An 18,470-nucleotide genomic window follows, 5' to 3' on the forward strand; every position below is an offset into this window, starting at 1 on the left:
ATTTGATTGTTCTGAAAGACTTTTTTTTTTTTTTTTAAGCCTGACTAAATTTATCTGCAGCCTTAGATCTTGCTGATTACAAGCAAAATTTTTACTTGTGCTCTTACACTGAGCTCTGAGCTTCAATACTAACGAATTGTGATTTATTTTATTCCTCCCTTTCTGCCAGAGTTGGAGCCTCACCTGTAGATCTGGACAAGACAGTTGATATTTCATGTTCTCAGCACTGAGCTATTAACAATCAAACTCTGTTTCTGTTATTGAACCAACTGCTATTGCTAAAAGTAGCTATTGGAGCAGAGCTCGACAGAGCGATGCATCCGCATGGCTGGGTCACGGCGCTATGAATCATGATGGCAGATGGCATCTTAAAGCAGCAGCTCAGATTTTAACAGTCTTCTAAATAACTGTGATTTCTGGTGGAAAAATTACTTATTTTTCAAAACTGCTGAACTCGTTTTCTGCACTGAAATCTGCCAGGCCATGGTTTCCTGTTTTAGAGTAATGAAAGTTATTTTTTTGGAAAAAAATAAAATATGTTTAATTCTGTTGGATGAGAGGCATTATGTAGAAATGCAGATTTTTCCTATGCTGTGTGCAGTCAGCAGTTAGCTATTTTATAACACAATGACTCTTTGTGTCTTTTTTCAGTCATTAACACCTGGATATGTGCAGGGAACATTTGAAATGGCAAACAAGGAAGAAAACAGGGAGAAAAACAGATACCCTAACATCCTTCCATGTAAGACATTACCTTTTCTTCTAAATCAGATGCTTTATCTGTCTGGCATTGAGCATGGTGGCGGTGTTCATTTGCTGAAAATATTCAAGTAACATAATCTCACTGGTCACAGGTGTTCTTCATATCTCTGTAAAACCTGTTTATTTTGCTGTGGCATGTCTCTAGCTGTTGATCATCTTAAGTCATGTTTTTCTATAATGCTAATCAGGTGTTGTGATATAAAAACTTAGTGTTCTACCTAACGACTATATGTCAAACTGGTGTTTCAGGCTTGAAATAAAATAGAGTGAAGTTTGGGCTTCCACTGCTCTGGAGATGCAGTCCCAGTAACTCTCAAGTGTGAGGACAAAGCAAGACTTGTGTGGAGGAAGTTTCTTGATGAGAGCTGGGGACAGCACGCAGCTGCTGCTGAGTTCAGCAGAGCCCCCGCAGCCGCTCTGGGCAGCGATGTCCTCCTCCAGGTCTGGCTCTCCCAGCCACAAACCCTTGTGAAATTGCTGCGCTTTGCAGCGTGCACGTACAGTCACCGTTCTCAGGCTCTGGCAGGAGGACGTGAAGGGCCACCAAAACCCACTCGTGGTGTCCACAGGGTTTAGCTGGAGCAGAGCAGAGCACCTCTGAGATAGCTGGGGTGCAGCCTGCAGTTTGGAGACAGCTGATGCTAAGCCTGTCCTGATATTTATAAGGAAGTAACATACTGAAGACTGATTCAAATGCAAATGTGCTTGTAATGCCTTTTTTTTTTCCAGATGATCATTCCAGAGTGATTTTGTCCCAAATAGATGGAGTCCCACCTTCAGACTACATTAATGCGTCATATATAGATGTAAGTTCAGTTTTCCACTGCTAGCCAAACTGCTAACTTTGACTGTAAATTAATATTAAATAGGCATTTTTCTGCCAGCACACACTGACATTTCATTTTTTAACTCCTATGATATTTATTTCCATAGGGTTATAAAGAAAAGAATAAATTCATAGCAGCACAAGGTAATTCATTCTCATCTCTCTATTATGTGCATTTTATGGCTGAATGTATTTAATTTTAGAAGTTTTATAAAGGTTATTTTCGGGTTCAGATGGTGGCCAAATGCGAGGTGAGCTTTAAAGGTTAGACTGTAAATGAAAGTGAAGTGAGCATGGGGGCACCCACTGCATTTCAAGCTGCAGGTACTCTTCTTAGCTTGGAGAATTGCCTTTCTCCACTTCCATCTCCACTTTGTTTCTCTCTTCTTTTTTCTCATCTGGGGGTTTGAGTGAGAAAAAATAATTGTGTAAAATAAAATATGATTTTATTTATTTATTTATTTAGTATTAGTGTTACTGTTTTTAAGAAATAAGCAGTATGGGTCAAAGCATGAGTAGTTTGTAGTAAACACAGTTCTGGGTGGGCACCCAGCACAGGGGATGTTGGCGCATCCCGTGGTGCTGCTGGTCTTTGGCACATCTGTTGAGCAGAGCTGTGTTCTGTGTGCAGGACCCAAGCAAGAAACGGTCAATGACTTCTGGCGGATGATATGGGAGCAGAAGTCTGCAGTTATCGTCATGTTAACAAACTTGAAAGAAAGGAAGGAGGTAAGGAGCTGTCAGCGTGACAGAGGATGTCTCTACCAACGTTGTGATCCAAAAGTAGCTGCGGCTGCTCAGCACCTGGCCAGCCGTGTATCTGACCACTTCCTTTTCCAGCCCCTAAAAGGAGCTGAAAGCTCATCTGAGTGCCTGCTAATGAACGTACTTTTAGCTTCCCAAAGTCCAAATTTATGCTGGTAGATCTTGAGGATGAAATTCTCATAGCTGATTTTGTCCTGCGTCACCCGTAGCCAAAGGCACATTCTTGTGCCTTTGTTTTTTGTCAGCATAGGACTGCACTTGTGGGTGGTTTTGGTTAGAAACGAAGAGAAAAACGCTATTCATTTGTATTCTGAGTATTATGCTTCAAAATCCTTTCTGGGGCATGCACACAACAATTGAAAAACAAGGCTGCTCTCTTGTGAGAGCGATTCTGCTGCTTCCTGTTCCCACATTCCCCTGGCGCACGGTGCTCCTCCTGTTGCGTGAGACTTTCTGCGCGTATTGGCTGAGCACCGAGACGCAACGAGCTTCAAACATTTAACTTCTTTCCTGCCTCGGAGATCTTAGAAGCTAAGTCAAAGCATTAAGGAAGTGCACCATCACGAGATTTTGACAAGAGATCCTTAAGTAGTCTTTTTTTTTTTTTTCCTTCTGGGGGAAAGTTTGCTATGCTGTTTGTGCCACAGCCTTATTGTATGAATACCTAAAGTCCTCCAAACCATACACTAGAAGCAAACCTCGTTTCCCTGTTAGCTGTGAAAGCCAGGAGGCAAAGCAGGCAGAGCCCAGCAGCTTGCTGGTGCCTGTTCTGCTGCTCAGAGGCGACCTCTCCTGCCAGCCGTGCTGTGGTGGTGACAGTGGCACCTGCCTCGGGACGGCAGTGGGCAGCTCATGGCTTGGGGGAAATGGCACACTGGCCTTCATAAGTGTTATTTATTTATTTATTTATTTATTTATTTAAAACAAGAAAGAAAATACAATTCAGGTACTCTCATCTCACAGCAGTGATGAGGAAAGGCTCTCCTTCTTCGCCTGTTCACCGTGGTACTTCTGCTTTACTTTACTGTTAATTGTAGCATTGCTTGATCAAGCTCTCAAACTGCAAAGCAGTCTGTAAGAAGAGCTTGTTTCCAGTGTGAGAAGGCAGAATTGTTAAACTGTTAAAACTCGATGTTCCTGATGACTCCTACATAAGGACTCCCTCACATTTCTCACTGGCTACACCCAAAACTTAAAAATAAAGGGTCAAGACATCAAAGTTCCCTCTCTATCATCAGAAAGCCCCCCCTACCCCCCCCCCCCCCATGTGGTTTAGATCTGGATAGTTTAAAAAACAGCTTCAAGGCTTTTCACACCCTTCTCTGCATAAATTTAATCATCGATAGCACTGGCAAAGTGTTAAAGCTGTCTTCTGTCAGATGACTAACTCCACATACTCTAGTGTGCACTTCTGCGCACAGTTTTCAAATACCTGCCTTGTTTTATGTGTGACCAGCCGTGAAGTCAGATTCAGCGTTACAAACTGCACTGTGTGTTTGTACAGGAGAAATGCTATCAGTATTGGCCTGATCAGGGGTGCTGGACTTACGGGAACATCCGCGTGTCGGTGGAAGATTGCATCGTTCTCGTGGACTACACCATTCGCAAGTTCTGCGTCCAGTCGGTCAGTAACAACGCTCCTCTCTGCATCCATTTTAACTTTTCAAGCAAATTGTTGCAATGCCAAATTAAAAAAAAAAAATAGATTTGGAAAGTAGATTAAATATTTGCAAATCAAGAGGGGTGCTGTGCTGCATCTGGGCTGGCTGGCTCTGCGTGACAGCATGCATCGTGGCCACAGCCATTTAATGAATTGCAGTAGGCTCTGCTCAGGTTTCTTCTTGCCTGTAGCCAAGTGCCACAGCATTCGTTGTGATTATCAAGGAAAGAGAACAGGAGCAGAGTGATGAACTTTTGGGGGACAAATTGTATAGATAGATAAATGAGTGAATTTGAATATAGCTGGGCTTTTAGAGTGGTCTGTGGATTCTGGATACTGGCTGGCCAAAGTCAGACAGCATTAGAGTTTGGCTTCTCTCATAACCTTGGTCTTCAGCACAATGAAAGCTTTAGATCACAAGAGAGACAGAGGTGATGACTGCGTGCACATCCACAGTGTGTTGCCTCTTACAGGGACAAGCTCCCAGAGATCCTCGCCCCATAAAGGGGGGTTGCTGTGTTTGTAATGCAATTACAGTGTAATGCAGGTTGAAGTCTTCAGATAGAATCACAATATTTATTTCAGGTAGCATGTCTAGTGAGAGCTGATAAGCTGTGTCCAGCCATATAGAACTACTTTCACTTTATTTTTCACGTATGATACAGAGTGCTGATAATCCACACAGGCCATGTGACGCAGTGGATAATACTCATAGCTGTCCTCTAATGTGTTGATGTGAAATGTTTATCCCCATCTTTCAGGTTTTATGATAAAGCAGTTTGCTAAAGTTGGAACTCGGCACCTCATGGTGATGTAGGTCTTCAATGTTTAGAGTGAATTTTCTGAGTTTCAGTGAAGTTGCTAAAAGAAGTGTCATGAGGATTTTATAAGAGAAAAAGGACTTGAAATTATTTGCATGAATTGTGAATTTTGTACTTTACATATCTTAATTTGGGATTATTCCAGTTTTCTCTGCAAACATGCATTTTAAGAATATATGGTAATTCTACTCCGTGTTTATATTGTACATATGCTGTAAGTGTCTGATCCTTGAGTCAGGATCCAGGTGTTGCAGGAATACAAGTCATAATCATGGGAGTTTGTTTATAAATCTCAGCATGGAAAATGAGATGTCCAACTCAGTCTGTGTGTTCCCTGCAGCTGCATGATGGTTGTAAAGCGCTGAGGCTCGTCACACAGCTTCACTTCACCAGCTGGCCTGATTTCGGAGTGCCTTTCACACCTATTGGGATGCTGAAATTCCTGAAGAAAGTCAAAACGTTGAATCCTGCCCATGCTGGGCCAGTAGTGGTTCACTGCAGGTAGGTTTGAACTCTTCAAACCATTCCATTAGTTTGGCCTGGAGTTACACACGGAATATTTAGGCTGAATGTTTATTTTTTGTTAATAGGCTACGAGCTTTTTTGTGTTTGTATATGTATGGATATAAAGGTCAATACTATGCTAAGCTTTTTAGAGCCAGGGGTAAGAAGTGTTTCAAAAGATAGGTCTTTGCTGTCACTGTAATACTCAGACAGAAGGTTTTGTTTTATCCATGGATGATCTTTGGCATAAATATGCTCTTTGTCAGAAAAACAGACTTGTAATACAAATCTGTGACCTTTGCCACTAAATGCTCCTCTGAGAATTCATCCTCCACTTTTCCCACAATAAAATTAGTTTGCTATGTAAATCGTCCATTAAATGCCTTGAAGTTTTTTAAATAAAGGCTTGTATTTAAGAGATTGAAATGCTGCAATTTAAGAAATGTACTACATACCGATGCAGAACACAATCCCACTCATTCAGTCGCAACCACGTGAACTTGCTGCTGTTAAAAGTTTGTGTTAAGGTGTTTGAAATTAAATGTTAATGAAACCTTAATCAAAAAATCATTTTTAAAAGAATAATTACAATCTCTGTAGCAACTGTAATGTTACAACTGAGGAAGAAGTGACTTTTTAGGAACAATTATCATATTGAGGGAGGTTAGAGTAAAAAGAAAAGAATAGCAGCTTTGTCTTTCTGGGTTTTGTTTTCAAGGAAATGGTTGTAGGTTCATATATTTCTTTATTTTCTGTTACTTTTGTCGTACATCTAGAAATACTCTGAGAGTCCTTGAGGACTCCCTGTGCACTATTGTCCTGGTTTCAGTTAGCACAGAATTAATTTTCTTCCTAGTAGCTGGTGGAATGCTGTGTTTTGGCTTAGAATGAGAAGAGTGCTGATAACACCCCGATGCTTTAATTGTTGCAGAGCAGTGCTTATACTAAGCCAAGGACATCTCAGCCTTTGCTCTGTCCTGCCAACGGGCAGGCTGGGGGGGTGCAGTAAGAGCTGGGAGGGGACAGACCCAGGACAGGTGACCCAAACTAGCCAAAGGGGTATTCCATACCATCTGACGTCATGCTAAACAATATATAGGGGTGGCTAGCCGGGGGGAGGGGGCCGGACTGCTCGGGGTTAAGCTGGGCATCGGTCAGCGGGTGGTGAGCAATTGCATTGTGCATCACTTGTTTGTACATATTATTAGTAGTAGTACTATTATCATCATTGTATTATTATTATTATTATTATTATTATTATTATTATTTTCCTGTCTTATTAAACTGTCTTCATCTCAACTCACGAGCTTCACTTTCCATTTCTCTCCCCCGTCCCAGAGAGGGAGGGGGGAGGGTGAGCGAACGGCTGCGTGGTGTTTAGCTGCCAGCCGGGTTAAACCACGACAACTATTGAGAAGAGCATGGTTGTCCTGCCCAGCCAGCCTCTTCTTTTTTTGTTTCCATTCAAATTTTGTCTTCTCTCCCAAGTGTCATACATAAGAGTCTTAAAGAAAAGCCTCAGAAGGAACAAGACTTTAGGAGTCTCACATAACCTTTCCTTTGAGAAACCCACTATATTTTTTCAGCCTTAGCCTTGATGTTCTGTGGAGACTAATACTGGGTTTGAGCTTTATTTTGAACCAGGAGGAAGTTCTGTGCTTAATTTAATTAAGAAAAGTAGAGACAAAATAAAGATAAATCTCTGCAGACTTCTAATGAGATATTTTATATTTAAATGAAGTATTTTATATTTATATACTTGTCCAGCAGCATTCTGTCACTGCACTACATGCCAGGTGGGGATTTGTGTGGCACTTTGGCCTGCTTTAGAAGTAACGAATGAGAAAGGTGACACTTAATTTCCGCTACAGGCAGGATATGACACTATTGAATTGTTGGGAAAAGGAAAGGGAAACTCAGTGAGTAACCGTGCATTTGGTGGGGGGAGCTTTTACAAAAATATCATCCAGTCATTCTGGGTAAAAACTGCTCAGTCAGAGATTTTTGAAGGTTAAAAAAAAAAACACGCTAATTTGGCATTTGGAAGTAAAAAGCAGTAGGTAAAACACTGGGAGGGGAGGGGAATTGGCAGTCTCTGACAAAATAAGTTTTTGTCGTACTGAATTTGATGTTGGTCTGCAGGAAGCTGACCGCAGGCAGAGGGGACGTGGGCACCCACGGGTGAGGGACGGGAGAGGGGCCCAGGGGTGTGAGGCCAGCGGGTGGGTGGCAGAAGGCACATCACGGCCAGAGGTGGCCTCCGGGACACGTCAGGAGGAGGAAAATCTCCATAAAGTGTGAGTCAAGAAAGCAGGGCTCGAGGTGGAGTCGGCTGCTGTGGGAGAGGTCAAACGAGAATGAAAGGAAGCGAGAGGGAAGGGAGGCCTGGCTGCACTGAATGGCTGCATGCGGTAATTGTTTTCTTCAGAGATGATTTAAAACCTGCCGTTTCCTTGCTGAAAGTTACTCCGCGTCTTTTGGGCACGTGGGGATGAGGGGAGAAACGTTTGTCGTGATTCAGAAGGTGTTTCTGGGCGTCACGGCAGTTGCTGTATGAAGTAAGCTAACAGGAGGTTAAGGGAGAGCTATTAATGCCTAGCACAGGATGCCATGCCCTTTTCCTCTGAGAGGAAGAGCTGGAAATCGGGAGCGATATAATTTATAGTAATCTTGCTCCCTCTCGTGGCTGTTGAAGGATATTTAAAATATATATATATATATATATATATATATATTTGGAGATAGCAGCATTTGGAAGCGTAGAACTTGTAACAGCAGTCATGCAGAAAAGAGGAGAAAAAAAGGAACAATATTTAAAATTTAATTTTAGACAATTATTTTAACTGCTCAAGCACAGTTGTGTGTGTGTTTTGTTTTGTTTTTTGTTTGTTTATACCAAAGGTGTTTGAGTAACATAATTGTGATCTTACCTCTTCAAACAGCTTAGAAATGGTAACTTTTTAGGTTAAAAACTTAGATCCTTTTGTGTTGCTGTCACTACCAAAATCAAAAATGAAAACGTGTTGCACATTGAGTATTTCAGTTCAGTAGAAACAGCACAAGTTCCACTTCTGTCCTTGCCATAGCAGTTCTTGCAGACTTTGTAGTTCAACTATTTTTTTTGTCTTTTTTTCTCGCCTTTTTAAGCGCTGGTGTGGGCCGAACAGGCACGTTTATCGTTATAGATGCCATAATAGACATGATGCATGCTGAACAGAAAGTTGATGTTTTTGAGTTTGTTTCAAGAATCCGTAATCAGCGTCCGCAGATGGTTCAGACTGACGTAAGTAGGAATTGGTTGAAATTACAATTTTTCATGTTTTCTTCAAGTCGATTAATGCGCATCTTTATCTCCAGTGTGATATTCCCTGTTCTGTTGCACACCTGGGTAACTGGGACATAAGCAAAGCCCAGAAGAAGGGTAATGCTGGGAAAGGAGATAGAGGCACGTTCGGTCTTTGGCATGGAGATAGATCACTGTAATGCACGGTATCTTGTGGTATCGTGTCCAGGGTTTCCCCTTGCACAATTAAGTGGAATTTAAGGAGTGATGTAACAGGAACTTTGTTTTACTCTAAGGTATACGTTGGTGATCAGTGAATTATAGGCCAAATGAGGTGAATGAAAGTGCCAGACATGGTATGGTTTGGCTTCCTTGACGTGCATCATGCTTACATGCCTGTTGTTTGTTCCAGATGCAGTACTCCTTCATTTATCAAGCCTTACTTGAATACTACCTCTACGGTGACACGGAGCTAGATGTGTCATCCCTAGAAAAACATCTACAAACATCGCACAGTGCAGCGCCAAACCTTGTCAAAATAGGGCTAGAAGAAGAATTTAAAGTAAGTACGAAGGGTCTAAGATTTTCAAATGTTGAAACACTTGGGACAAAAAGATACTTCAGAAGCAGGAGAAGGGCAACTAAAAAAAGAAAGGGACTGTCAAGACTGAACCACCCATTTTATAGTGGATGTACTGGGAATGGATCCTGTGGGATCAGTGAAGGAGGCCTGGCCTTAACACCCTGTTCGAAAAATGCATGTTCAAACCTTCATCGTTTGATGGATATTTTCCTATATGCATTTGGTTTGCTTGTAGAAGAAAAACAGAATTATTCTTTCAGTCTTGTACTGGATGCCAGATCAGATACTGCTGGAAAACGGAGCTGGGTTACATTGACCGAATTGGCATGTCAACAGAAATGTTAACTCAGTCACCACCATGACAGCAGAGTGAACTATGGAGAGTTTTCAGGTTTTGTGCTGAGTATCCACAGCTACCAGGAGGGAAAAATATATATTTAAAAAGTGGAGAAATAAGGCATTCTTGTTTTGCGGAGAAGCCATGACTGGAAATACCAGTGACGCTGTCTTTCTTGATCCCTGTTTAAAATAGACTTCAACTGCACTGAGGAAATAGTTAGAACTTTTCTGTGACATTTCCTATGCTAAAAGACTTATTCTATATATGGGTTGAAGGCATTAAATGACTTAGTCATTTAATCAAATGAATTCAGTGTTAACTGAATTTCTCTTTTTCCTTTAACGGATTAATTTAATCAGAAATTGGGAAGTGGGAAAAGAAAACTAAGTAAAAAGTACAGCAAAAAGTTCAATGTTCTAAAGATTTACATTCTTTGAGGGAAGGAAGCAAGTGAACACATTGAGTATTCTACTTTTTCCAGAATTCCTAAGGTGTTTTTTTTTGCTGTCCACTGTGCTAGTCTCTGTCACAAAGTACAGAGAGCAACGTTTAGCTCGGCTGTGTATTCTGAAAAGCATGTAGATGGGCCAGGAGCACTGAGCCAATCTGCACAGAAGAAGAGCAGAACTCTGTTGTAACCACTACCAGACTCTCTGACATAAAGTCTGTTAAACATGGCATTACAGACTAACTGGAAGGTGATTTCTGAGATATGGGAGTTTCTTTTTATTGGTTTGCTGCTGGTACTAGAGCTTTTACTGGCATTAGGATGTGCTGCTGCTCAGTATCTGGCAAATACAGAGAAGTACCTGAAAAACTGCTTGCAGCTTGAAAATTAAAGTAAATGTAAACTGAGTTTGTATTAAATAGCTGCTGAAATGCAGCTACAGTGTAACTACAGTCGTTGATGGGCAGGTCCCAGCCCAGCAGAAGCAGCCTGTTGATGTTAGTGGGCGCAATCTCATATGTAATCTCTACTACAAAAAAATGTTGGGGATAGGGCAGTGCTTGTTTTCTATGTCCTGGGAATATTGTCATCCTATACTGAATAAATAACAGAGGATACCACTATCCTTTGGTCCCTCTGCTAGCAAAAGCTGAAGATGTATAGAGCCTGGTTACAGTAGGTAGTGCACAGCCGGCCCCACATTCGTGCAACCCCGTTATGCCCAGTGGTGCATCTCAGAATTTTAATAATCTGAAAAGGATCATTACACTGCTAATATCAAGGAAATGAGTATGAATGCTTATGAAATGAGTTTGTGCTTGGATGATAAGGGAAGTGAAGTTTATGAAAGAGAAGTATTTTAGCACTTGAGAAGAATGTGGAAATGAAACGGCCGCTATTTCAGTGCCGGGCTTGCAAAGCTCCTGGGCTGGAGCTGCAGGAGTGGAATAGTGTTCAGTGTGCTCCTCGACCTTCCTCTGCTTGCTTAAAGGCTGGGAAGAAAAAAATGAAATTAATTTGATAAAAAGGTAATGCAGACAGGTTTTCAAAAGTGGCTAAATTTGTGAAACTCAATTTCTGAATCTGAAATTGAAGAAACTTTTCAAAGGGCGTGGGCACTCCGTGCTTCTGGAAGCCACGCTCAAGTAGTCCAAAGTGTCATTAAAAAAAAAAAAAAAAAAAAAGAAGAAAACTTGCTGCCATTCTATTGCATTTAAACTTTACTGATATGCTTTGGAAGCATGTTCAGACTCCCAAAAATATTTGTTACTATGAAAAAAATTACATGACCATCATTCGTAATTATACTGTACAGACAGGACAACAGAGTGGCTTTTCTGAAAAGTCAGCCTGGCTTTGACTGTAGGACTGCTCCGTACCTGATAACGAATCCTCTGGGTACAGGTTATGAGGAACATGGTGAGAGGAGAACCACTTCTGTTTCAATTAGTCCTTATCGTCACCTGTGTGTTTTATTGCAGAAATTAACAAATGTCCGAATAATGAAGGAAAACATGAGAACTGGCAACCTTCCAGCAAATATGAAAAAAGCTAGAGTCATCCAGATCATCCCATGTAAGATGATCAACTTTATCTATAGAAACAAGTGCTATAAGTGCACGGCTATCCTAAGGTTGTCGTAAGTAAATATTCTACCTGCATGTTAGTACCAGCACATCTCATATCAGCATATGGCTGCGTTGGCTGGGTCCAGAAGAGAGGAAAGCCCAAACTTGGAAACTGTAATTCTGCAAATAATTACTGCATATGCCTTGAAGAAGGAAAAGTTGTGACTTTTACACACTGCCTGTAAAATTCAAATGCTTTGAAAACTGTTTTTGTTTCATTTTTAGGTAGACCACATTTTTGAGGGTTTAGTTAGCTTCCCTTTGGTTTTGTCGTCCTCTTTGCAGACATGGCTGCTCAATGCTTGGGCAACGACACAGGCAGAGTATCCTGTCCCTGTAAAGTGTGGTGTCCTTATGGAGTGTCTGCACACAAATTATTTATTTATTTTAACTTTTTCAATGTAAAATATGTAATGACCAGATTTTTTTCAGGACTGAATGGAATAATTCAGCAGTTTCACCCACTTAACCAGCATACTTTCTGTATGTTTCCTTGCCCACTCTGGAGCAGCACTGCAATGTCTGCTCATGAAAATAAGTTTCAGACCTTGCTTGTCATATCCTGTGTGAAAGTAAAAATAAACCACAGAAGAGCTAGTGCTCTCCTCCACACGCTCAGTAAATCATGGATAAGATCTGTAAGACACTCTTTCTGGCTTCCAGCTGAAAGTTTTGTTGTTGCTCTTTCACAAATGTAAGAGTGGAGCAGTCAACATACAGTTAGCAAAAGAAAGAATAGACGTGTGTGTTTGTTTTTTTTTCCAGATGATTTTAATAGAGTGATTCTGTCAATGAAAAGAGGGCAGGAGTATACAGACTACATCAATGCTTCCTTCATAGATGTAAGTATAAATGTTTTTGATATATTTAGACTACAAGTCAAATATTTTTGACGTTGCCTGTAAGTCTTTTTAAAGAGACGTGGCCAACTTGGCTTATGAAGAACAGTAGCTTTTTTATTTGGGTTTGGCTTATGAGAGTTTCCAAATACGTTTCTTATCTGGCGTTTTCAGTTTCAATTTAAATAGTTGTGTAATTTAAACATTGCTGATGTGAGCTGTATAAACTAAGGTTTGTATTAAGTCCTGAAAAAACAGGGAGTGAAACAGGTTCTATTACCTGCATGCAGGTTAACAGACATCCTGACTCTGGTTGTCTAACTTAGAGGAGGGGTGGGAGGGTGGAGTACATATTTAGCATGGGGAAAGGCTTTCAGAGTGTTTGGGAGTCAGGATTTACCTGGGGAGACCTGCAATAATTGCCAGCTTTGTTCCTGGCTTCCTCACGGAACCTGGCCAACGCCTTCCACTTTTTTTTATTTAAATATGAGAATTAATTATATCCAGAGAGGCTCAGAGAGAAGCTGGGTGCTGCGCTCTCTGCATACCAGCTTCGGTCACTCTCATCCTCATGTGTCATTACACTCACGTGTCTCTTTCTCTGCAGGGCTATCGCCAGAAGGATTACTTCATTGCCACTCAAGGACCGCTGCCCCATACCGTGGAGGATTTCTGGCGGATGGTGTGGGAGTGGAAGTGCCACACCATCGTTATGCTCACAGAAGTTCAGGAGAGGGAGCAGGTAGGCGTTGCACAGCTGCTTTTTAAAAGTGCAGTAAAGATGAGTCTTCGTGTTAGATAAACACTATTATACACTATTTATAATATTTACACTACTTATACTATTTGTATAAACCCTTATACAAATTTTAGCAAGATTTTTTGCCTTCTCTGAAATGACCTCTTGCTTACACTTGTTAGGTGTAGGCCAATGTTGCTGCTTTTGCTTGTATTGTCAGGAAGAACACAGAAACTTACGTTTTTTAAAAGGGCCCAGTTCGCATTAAAATCACAACTGTTATTGGGATTCCTGGTGTGAATGCCTGTGGAAGAGTTGCTTGGGATTTGAGAACAGCTGACAATGTTTTCTTGAGGAACTCCCCCATTTTTTCACCACTATAAGCTTCTGAGCCTCTCCTTCTGCATCCTTCCTCATGAATTATCAGAGACCCGTATCCCTGCAGTGTTGCAAACTCAGGGTTCAACTCATGTTTTAGTGCTCTGCGATGTTTTCTGGTGTTTTCGGGAGGCTTTTTTACAACATTACATTGCATTGCCTGTAGGAGTTACTTAATTTCCTTCTAATTTATTTATAAAGCAGTATTTATCAACTATGACTTCTGAGCCCTTTTCATCTTAATGCTTTACACTGTAGAAATATTTTATTCCAATACTCTTGGTTATTAGCCTTTTCACTGCAAACTGTCTAGAACATGTTAAGCTGTATTTCACATTTTATATCAGAGATTCGTCATTATGCAGATAACTGGGAAAAAAATAATATCACAGAATGTTTACAATTCTCTCTCAATTTTGCAGGAAAAATGCTTCCAGTACTGGCCATCAGAGGGCTCAGTAACTCATGGAGACATAAATGTAGAAATAAAGAATGACAGTCTTTTAGATGCCATAAGTGTAAGAGATTTCATAGTTACGTATAATCAGGTATGGTTTTTAAATTGCTTAAGTTTTGCTTTGTTTTTTTTTTTTTTTTTTTTTTTTTTACATTTGAAGGCATTTACAAATATCATTACGTAACTTAAATCCTGGAATTTCTATCTAAAGATAACTGCAGACATTTTAGCAGTCACAAGGAACCTTATAAGAAATATTTTGCTTAAAGCCCCATGAAAATCCTGGTCAGTAAAACACGTCCTTGATCAAAGTGGGTTTTTTTGCTAATGTTTTGCTCTTGCTGCTGGTCTTGCATTTTTTACCATTTACCATATATCTAGTACAGAGAATTTGATTCAGGATTTTAAATGCCTGGGAAGCATTTACAGCACAAATACAAATTCTCTGCCTACCAGCTGTTCTGTAATGCTGCTGTGCTACAGGCATGCTCTACAGATGACAATTTTTTGAACTTTTGGACATGCATTTCTTCACTCTCTGAACCATTTCTTTAGGAACCCATTTACATTGCTGTGTTTGAAGAAAAAAAAAGATACTTGCCATTTAGCATACCATTAATTTAACTACCTATTGTGTTACATGTAATTTATACACTTAAATAGTTGGCACATGCAAAGCAAATGGACTTTAAAGGGCTCTGCATTTCCTTCTGAAGGAAGGTGATGGATAAGGCACAAATACACACTGTGCTCACAACACAGAGTCCTTGTCCCTGTGTTGACTTCTGTCGTATGGGAAGGTGTTTAAAACCTGAGTAACACAATTTTAGATAGTTTTGGGTTTTCTGATTTTGGTTTTCATAACAATGGTTTTCTTCCTTATCTATCAAATCACTATTTTAGCACCACTAGTGAAGTCCATTCCCAACAATCCTGTTTAATTAGCTATGAAATAACGATGCAATATTCAGATTGCCTGCCAGAATTAGTATGACATTAATACCTATATGAACTTCTAGTCAGCAAGCATAAAGACAAGACAAATAATTTTTAAGTTTGAAGGTCACAGGTAGCATTGTGCAAAGATGAGTGGATTTCATTAGCTGATTTTTTTTAGCACAGTGCATGGGGAATGTAGGCACATCAGGTATGCATGAGTGGTGTATTGTGGACCAGGTTGAAATTAGCCCGCTTTACTGTAATGGTGAAAAAATTATGCTACAGCTGTTGAATGTAAGAAGTGTGTTTCCATCTGGAATTAACAGCTGGATGAATCTGGTTTTTGCACGCACGTAGGGTAACCACGAGAAGCAAAGCAGGCTGGTTCGGCAGTTCCACTTCCATGGCTGGCCAGAAATTGGAATTCCTGCTGAAGGAAAAGGGATGATTGACCTGATCGCAGCTGTCCAAAAGCAGCAGCAGCAGACAGGGAATCACCCAATCACAGTGCACTGCAGGTAAGGCTCCCCTCTCCTTCCGACAGTTAGCTGATAACTTTTTCTCCAGTCTGGTTGTGGTTACAGCACTTCTTTGTAACTAGACTGCATCCTTTAAAAATAAAAACTAAGAAATATGAGCAAAAGGTAGAGAAATGGAAAAATTGAGATTACATAAATGTGAAACAATAGTAGTTTTGTTTTGTTTTGTTTTGTTTTGTTTTTGTAGTGATTTGTAAAATACCCCAGCAATACGGGGCTCAAATGTTCTATCAGGATCAAAGTGATCAAATTATTGGCATGATGGAATATATCCTTAACCTAATCTGAACACAGACTGTACCTCTGCTTTTGAAAGCAGGAAGGACAGAAAAACCAGTGTACTGTCATTTTTTCTTTTTCCATAGTTCTTTTAATAAGCTGTATTTTTTGGACTTTTCCTTTGTGTTTTCAAATGCTATTTTTAGAGTTGTTGTTTTTATTTTTATTTTTTTATCAGTCTTTTAAATTGTTCTTTTCCATTTCTGCACTACATCTGCTGACTTTAAAAGTAGTAATAAAACTATCATTCTGCCTCCGCCTAATTCAGAAATAACACTTCCCTTTCAAAATACTGGATTTTTTATAAGTGAATAAAGCCTTTTCTTTTCTTCTGGTCAATACAAAGTCAAGCTGACAGTCCACAGAGGCAGAGTCAGCAGAAGAGAGGTGCCTGGTTTGTTTTGTCTTCTAAATAAGAAGTTATTAACCTCAAGAAGTCACCCTTTGACATGAACTTTTTTGCTGCTGTGGGCTCCATGGACCTGTTTGCTGTGGGAGAGGTGCTGGCAAATTCAGTGCTGCTCTTATCCAGACCAGGTTTCGCAGGGGCCTCATCTCTGCTGCATTCGTCTAAGATCTTGTGCAGCAGAGTGTCTCTTGTGATTGGAGCTCGAGCATGACATATTTTGTCTCTCATTGCCCTCAGAATTGGTAATTGAATACACGTTAGATAGTGGCCCATTAGATCTTTTCTTCTTGAGCATGTTGTATGAGTTCAGCTGCTGTTGCTGGACCGTGGTCTCCTTCAAGCCATGCACAGAGATTGAGATCCTGGTATTTTTATATCTAACAACATTTAATATTAATAATTGTGGTATTTTCTTCCCCTTTCTGTCATCCCACTGTTGAGCAATGCTTGGCACCTGTACTCCGACAGGGATCCTCCCTGCAGGAGCTGTGCTCTCCCGCATTCTGTCAGCCAGCGGTGATGCCTGGCGCTGCTTCTGGGGCTTTCCTGCATTGCAGAGGACACCCAACAGGTTGCTTTTCATGCTGCAGAAATTGCAGTAGTGATTTATGTGACACTCAGATAGTCTCGTAGCATTATCCGCAGGGAAGTATGCTCACTGACCGTTCGGAAGTGTTTTGCTAGAAGAGCACATGGGTGCTGTTAGAGTTAGAAATAGGAAAGGCTTTGTTAGAGCTGCTCTCTGCAGAGTGCACTGACTTTTATTTTGCTCTGATTTGAGTTTTAATGGGTCTCACTCTCTGAGAAGTATGGTTTGTATTTTGGCTACCTGAGGTGTCACAAGTATTTTCATCAGCTGCTGAAGCAAAATGATCCGGGGAGCTCCTGGATTTGTTGGCGTTTTGGGATAGGAGCATACAGTAATGTGTATTAATTGCTAAAACTTCTTCCTCCTTGCTTCTGAAGTGTTTTCTCTTTGCAGTTTTCATTTATGTTCCCCAGGGGACTGTGGGTTTTCCCACCCGATGGTGGCTGAACTCAATGTTACTGCTTTACAAATGCTAGGGAAGTAAAATTCTACATGATAATTAAAGTGGGCAAAGTATCAACTAGTTCTAACCGATAAAATAAGAGGTCAAAATAGCTGATGTCTTTGATATACATAAATCAGATAGATAAGAACTATCTGAGGTATGTATTGCTTCTACTTTTTTACATTTTTTGAGCTGCAGACTCTCTGAAGCATCAGCTTAATTATTTGACGCGAGTTTTTCCTAGATTTTGTTCAAAACTTACTGCAACGATTATAAAATTTACTAAACAAGAAAATAAAAGCAACCACGCAGTGTATCCTAGGATTTTTAATATTGCACGTTTTGTCCTGCCCCTATTTTGACAGCCTGTATGTACAGTGCACTTTAACTGCTCCATGCAGTCATACCTGAGTCTTCAAATGTAGATTAATGTAAATTTATGAATAAGTAAACACCTTTCAAGAAAAGACTGATTTCTCAGAGCATTCGCATACACTTGTGAAACCTTCTGTTAATTTTTTCTAACTATGAATGGTTTCAGGAGCAGCTAGAAGTGATAATTCGTATGTGGAATGAAGACCTAGCACTAAATAGTTTCAGAAGGGCTTTGCTAACTGAGTTGTCAACAGAATTCAAAGCCAATCTGCTAAATCCCAACTCCCTTCTCTCTAAGCGTGGGTCTCCTGCTGCCTTCTAGTTAGTTCATAGCTACCTGCGCTTCTCTCTTTGCTGTCTCCTCCTCTCTGCACCATAATAAACCAGGCAGGACTGCTTAAAGATCCCTTGCTTCACTCTTTTGCCCAGTCTTTGCCCTTTTGGAGCATTCTTTGCTTTTGAACTTTGTCTCAAGAAATGAAGTCTGAGAGTCAAATTGAAAAGTTATCTTCCCTTTAGAAAAGGAAGTTAAAGGAAGTACAGAGAGGGAAGCGAGTATGAAAGGAGTAGTGCTGTGTTCCCGTGAGACAACACATGTGTTTTTCCTGCATCTCAAATGCAGTTTAGCTCTCCATACCAAAATTTTTCAGCCAATTAACAAAACAAAACCAAACCAAACCAAAAAAAAAAAAAAAAAAAAAAAAAGCAAAGAAAAAACAAACCAAAACAGCTAAACAAACAAAACAGACCAAAAACTTTACATGGCCTTTAAGGATTTATTAAAAAGATGTTTTGGGAAGAAAGAAGGAAAGAGCATCTAACACAAACAGTATAAGCAATGGAGTGAAGAACAATGTGTGAA

At 40.3% G+C, this 18,470-nt stretch overlaps 1 protein-coding gene across 6 annotated transcripts in view; it reads left to right on the plus strand.

Annotated features, from left to right (window-relative positions):
* Window positions 1-18,470, plus strand: part of PTPRE (protein tyrosine phosphatase receptor type E) — a 95,620-nt gene that overhangs the window by 71,153 nt on the left and 5,997 nt on the right. For all 6 annotated transcript variants that reach the window (XM_084525029.1, XM_084525030.1, XM_084525031.1 and 3 more), the window contains 13 exons: window positions 652-742; window positions 1,492-1,568; window positions 1,696-1,732; window positions 2,220-2,317; window positions 3,858-3,977; window positions 5,175-5,335; window positions 8,486-8,621; window positions 9,034-9,183; window positions 11,474-11,567; window positions 12,386-12,462; window positions 13,067-13,201; window positions 13,999-14,124; window positions 15,330-15,490. In XM_084525029.1, coding sequence (XP_084381155.1) covers window positions 652-742; window positions 1,492-1,568; window positions 1,696-1,732; window positions 2,220-2,317; window positions 3,858-3,977; window positions 5,175-5,335; window positions 8,486-8,621; window positions 9,034-9,183; window positions 11,474-11,567; window positions 12,386-12,462; window positions 13,067-13,201; window positions 13,999-14,124; window positions 15,330-15,490 — 1,463 coding nt within the window. The remainder of the gene's footprint in view (window positions 1-651; window positions 743-1,491; window positions 1,569-1,695; window positions 1,733-2,219; window positions 2,318-3,857; window positions 3,978-5,174; window positions 5,336-8,485; window positions 8,622-9,033; window positions 9,184-11,473; window positions 11,568-12,385; window positions 12,463-13,066; window positions 13,202-13,998; window positions 14,125-15,329; window positions 15,491-18,470) is intronic.

Source organism: Aythya ferina, assembly GCF_964211825.1.
Source record: "Aythya ferina genome assembly, chromosome: 7".
Lineage (NCBI taxonomy): Eukaryota > Metazoa > Chordata > Aves > Anseriformes > Anatidae > Aythya > Aythya ferina.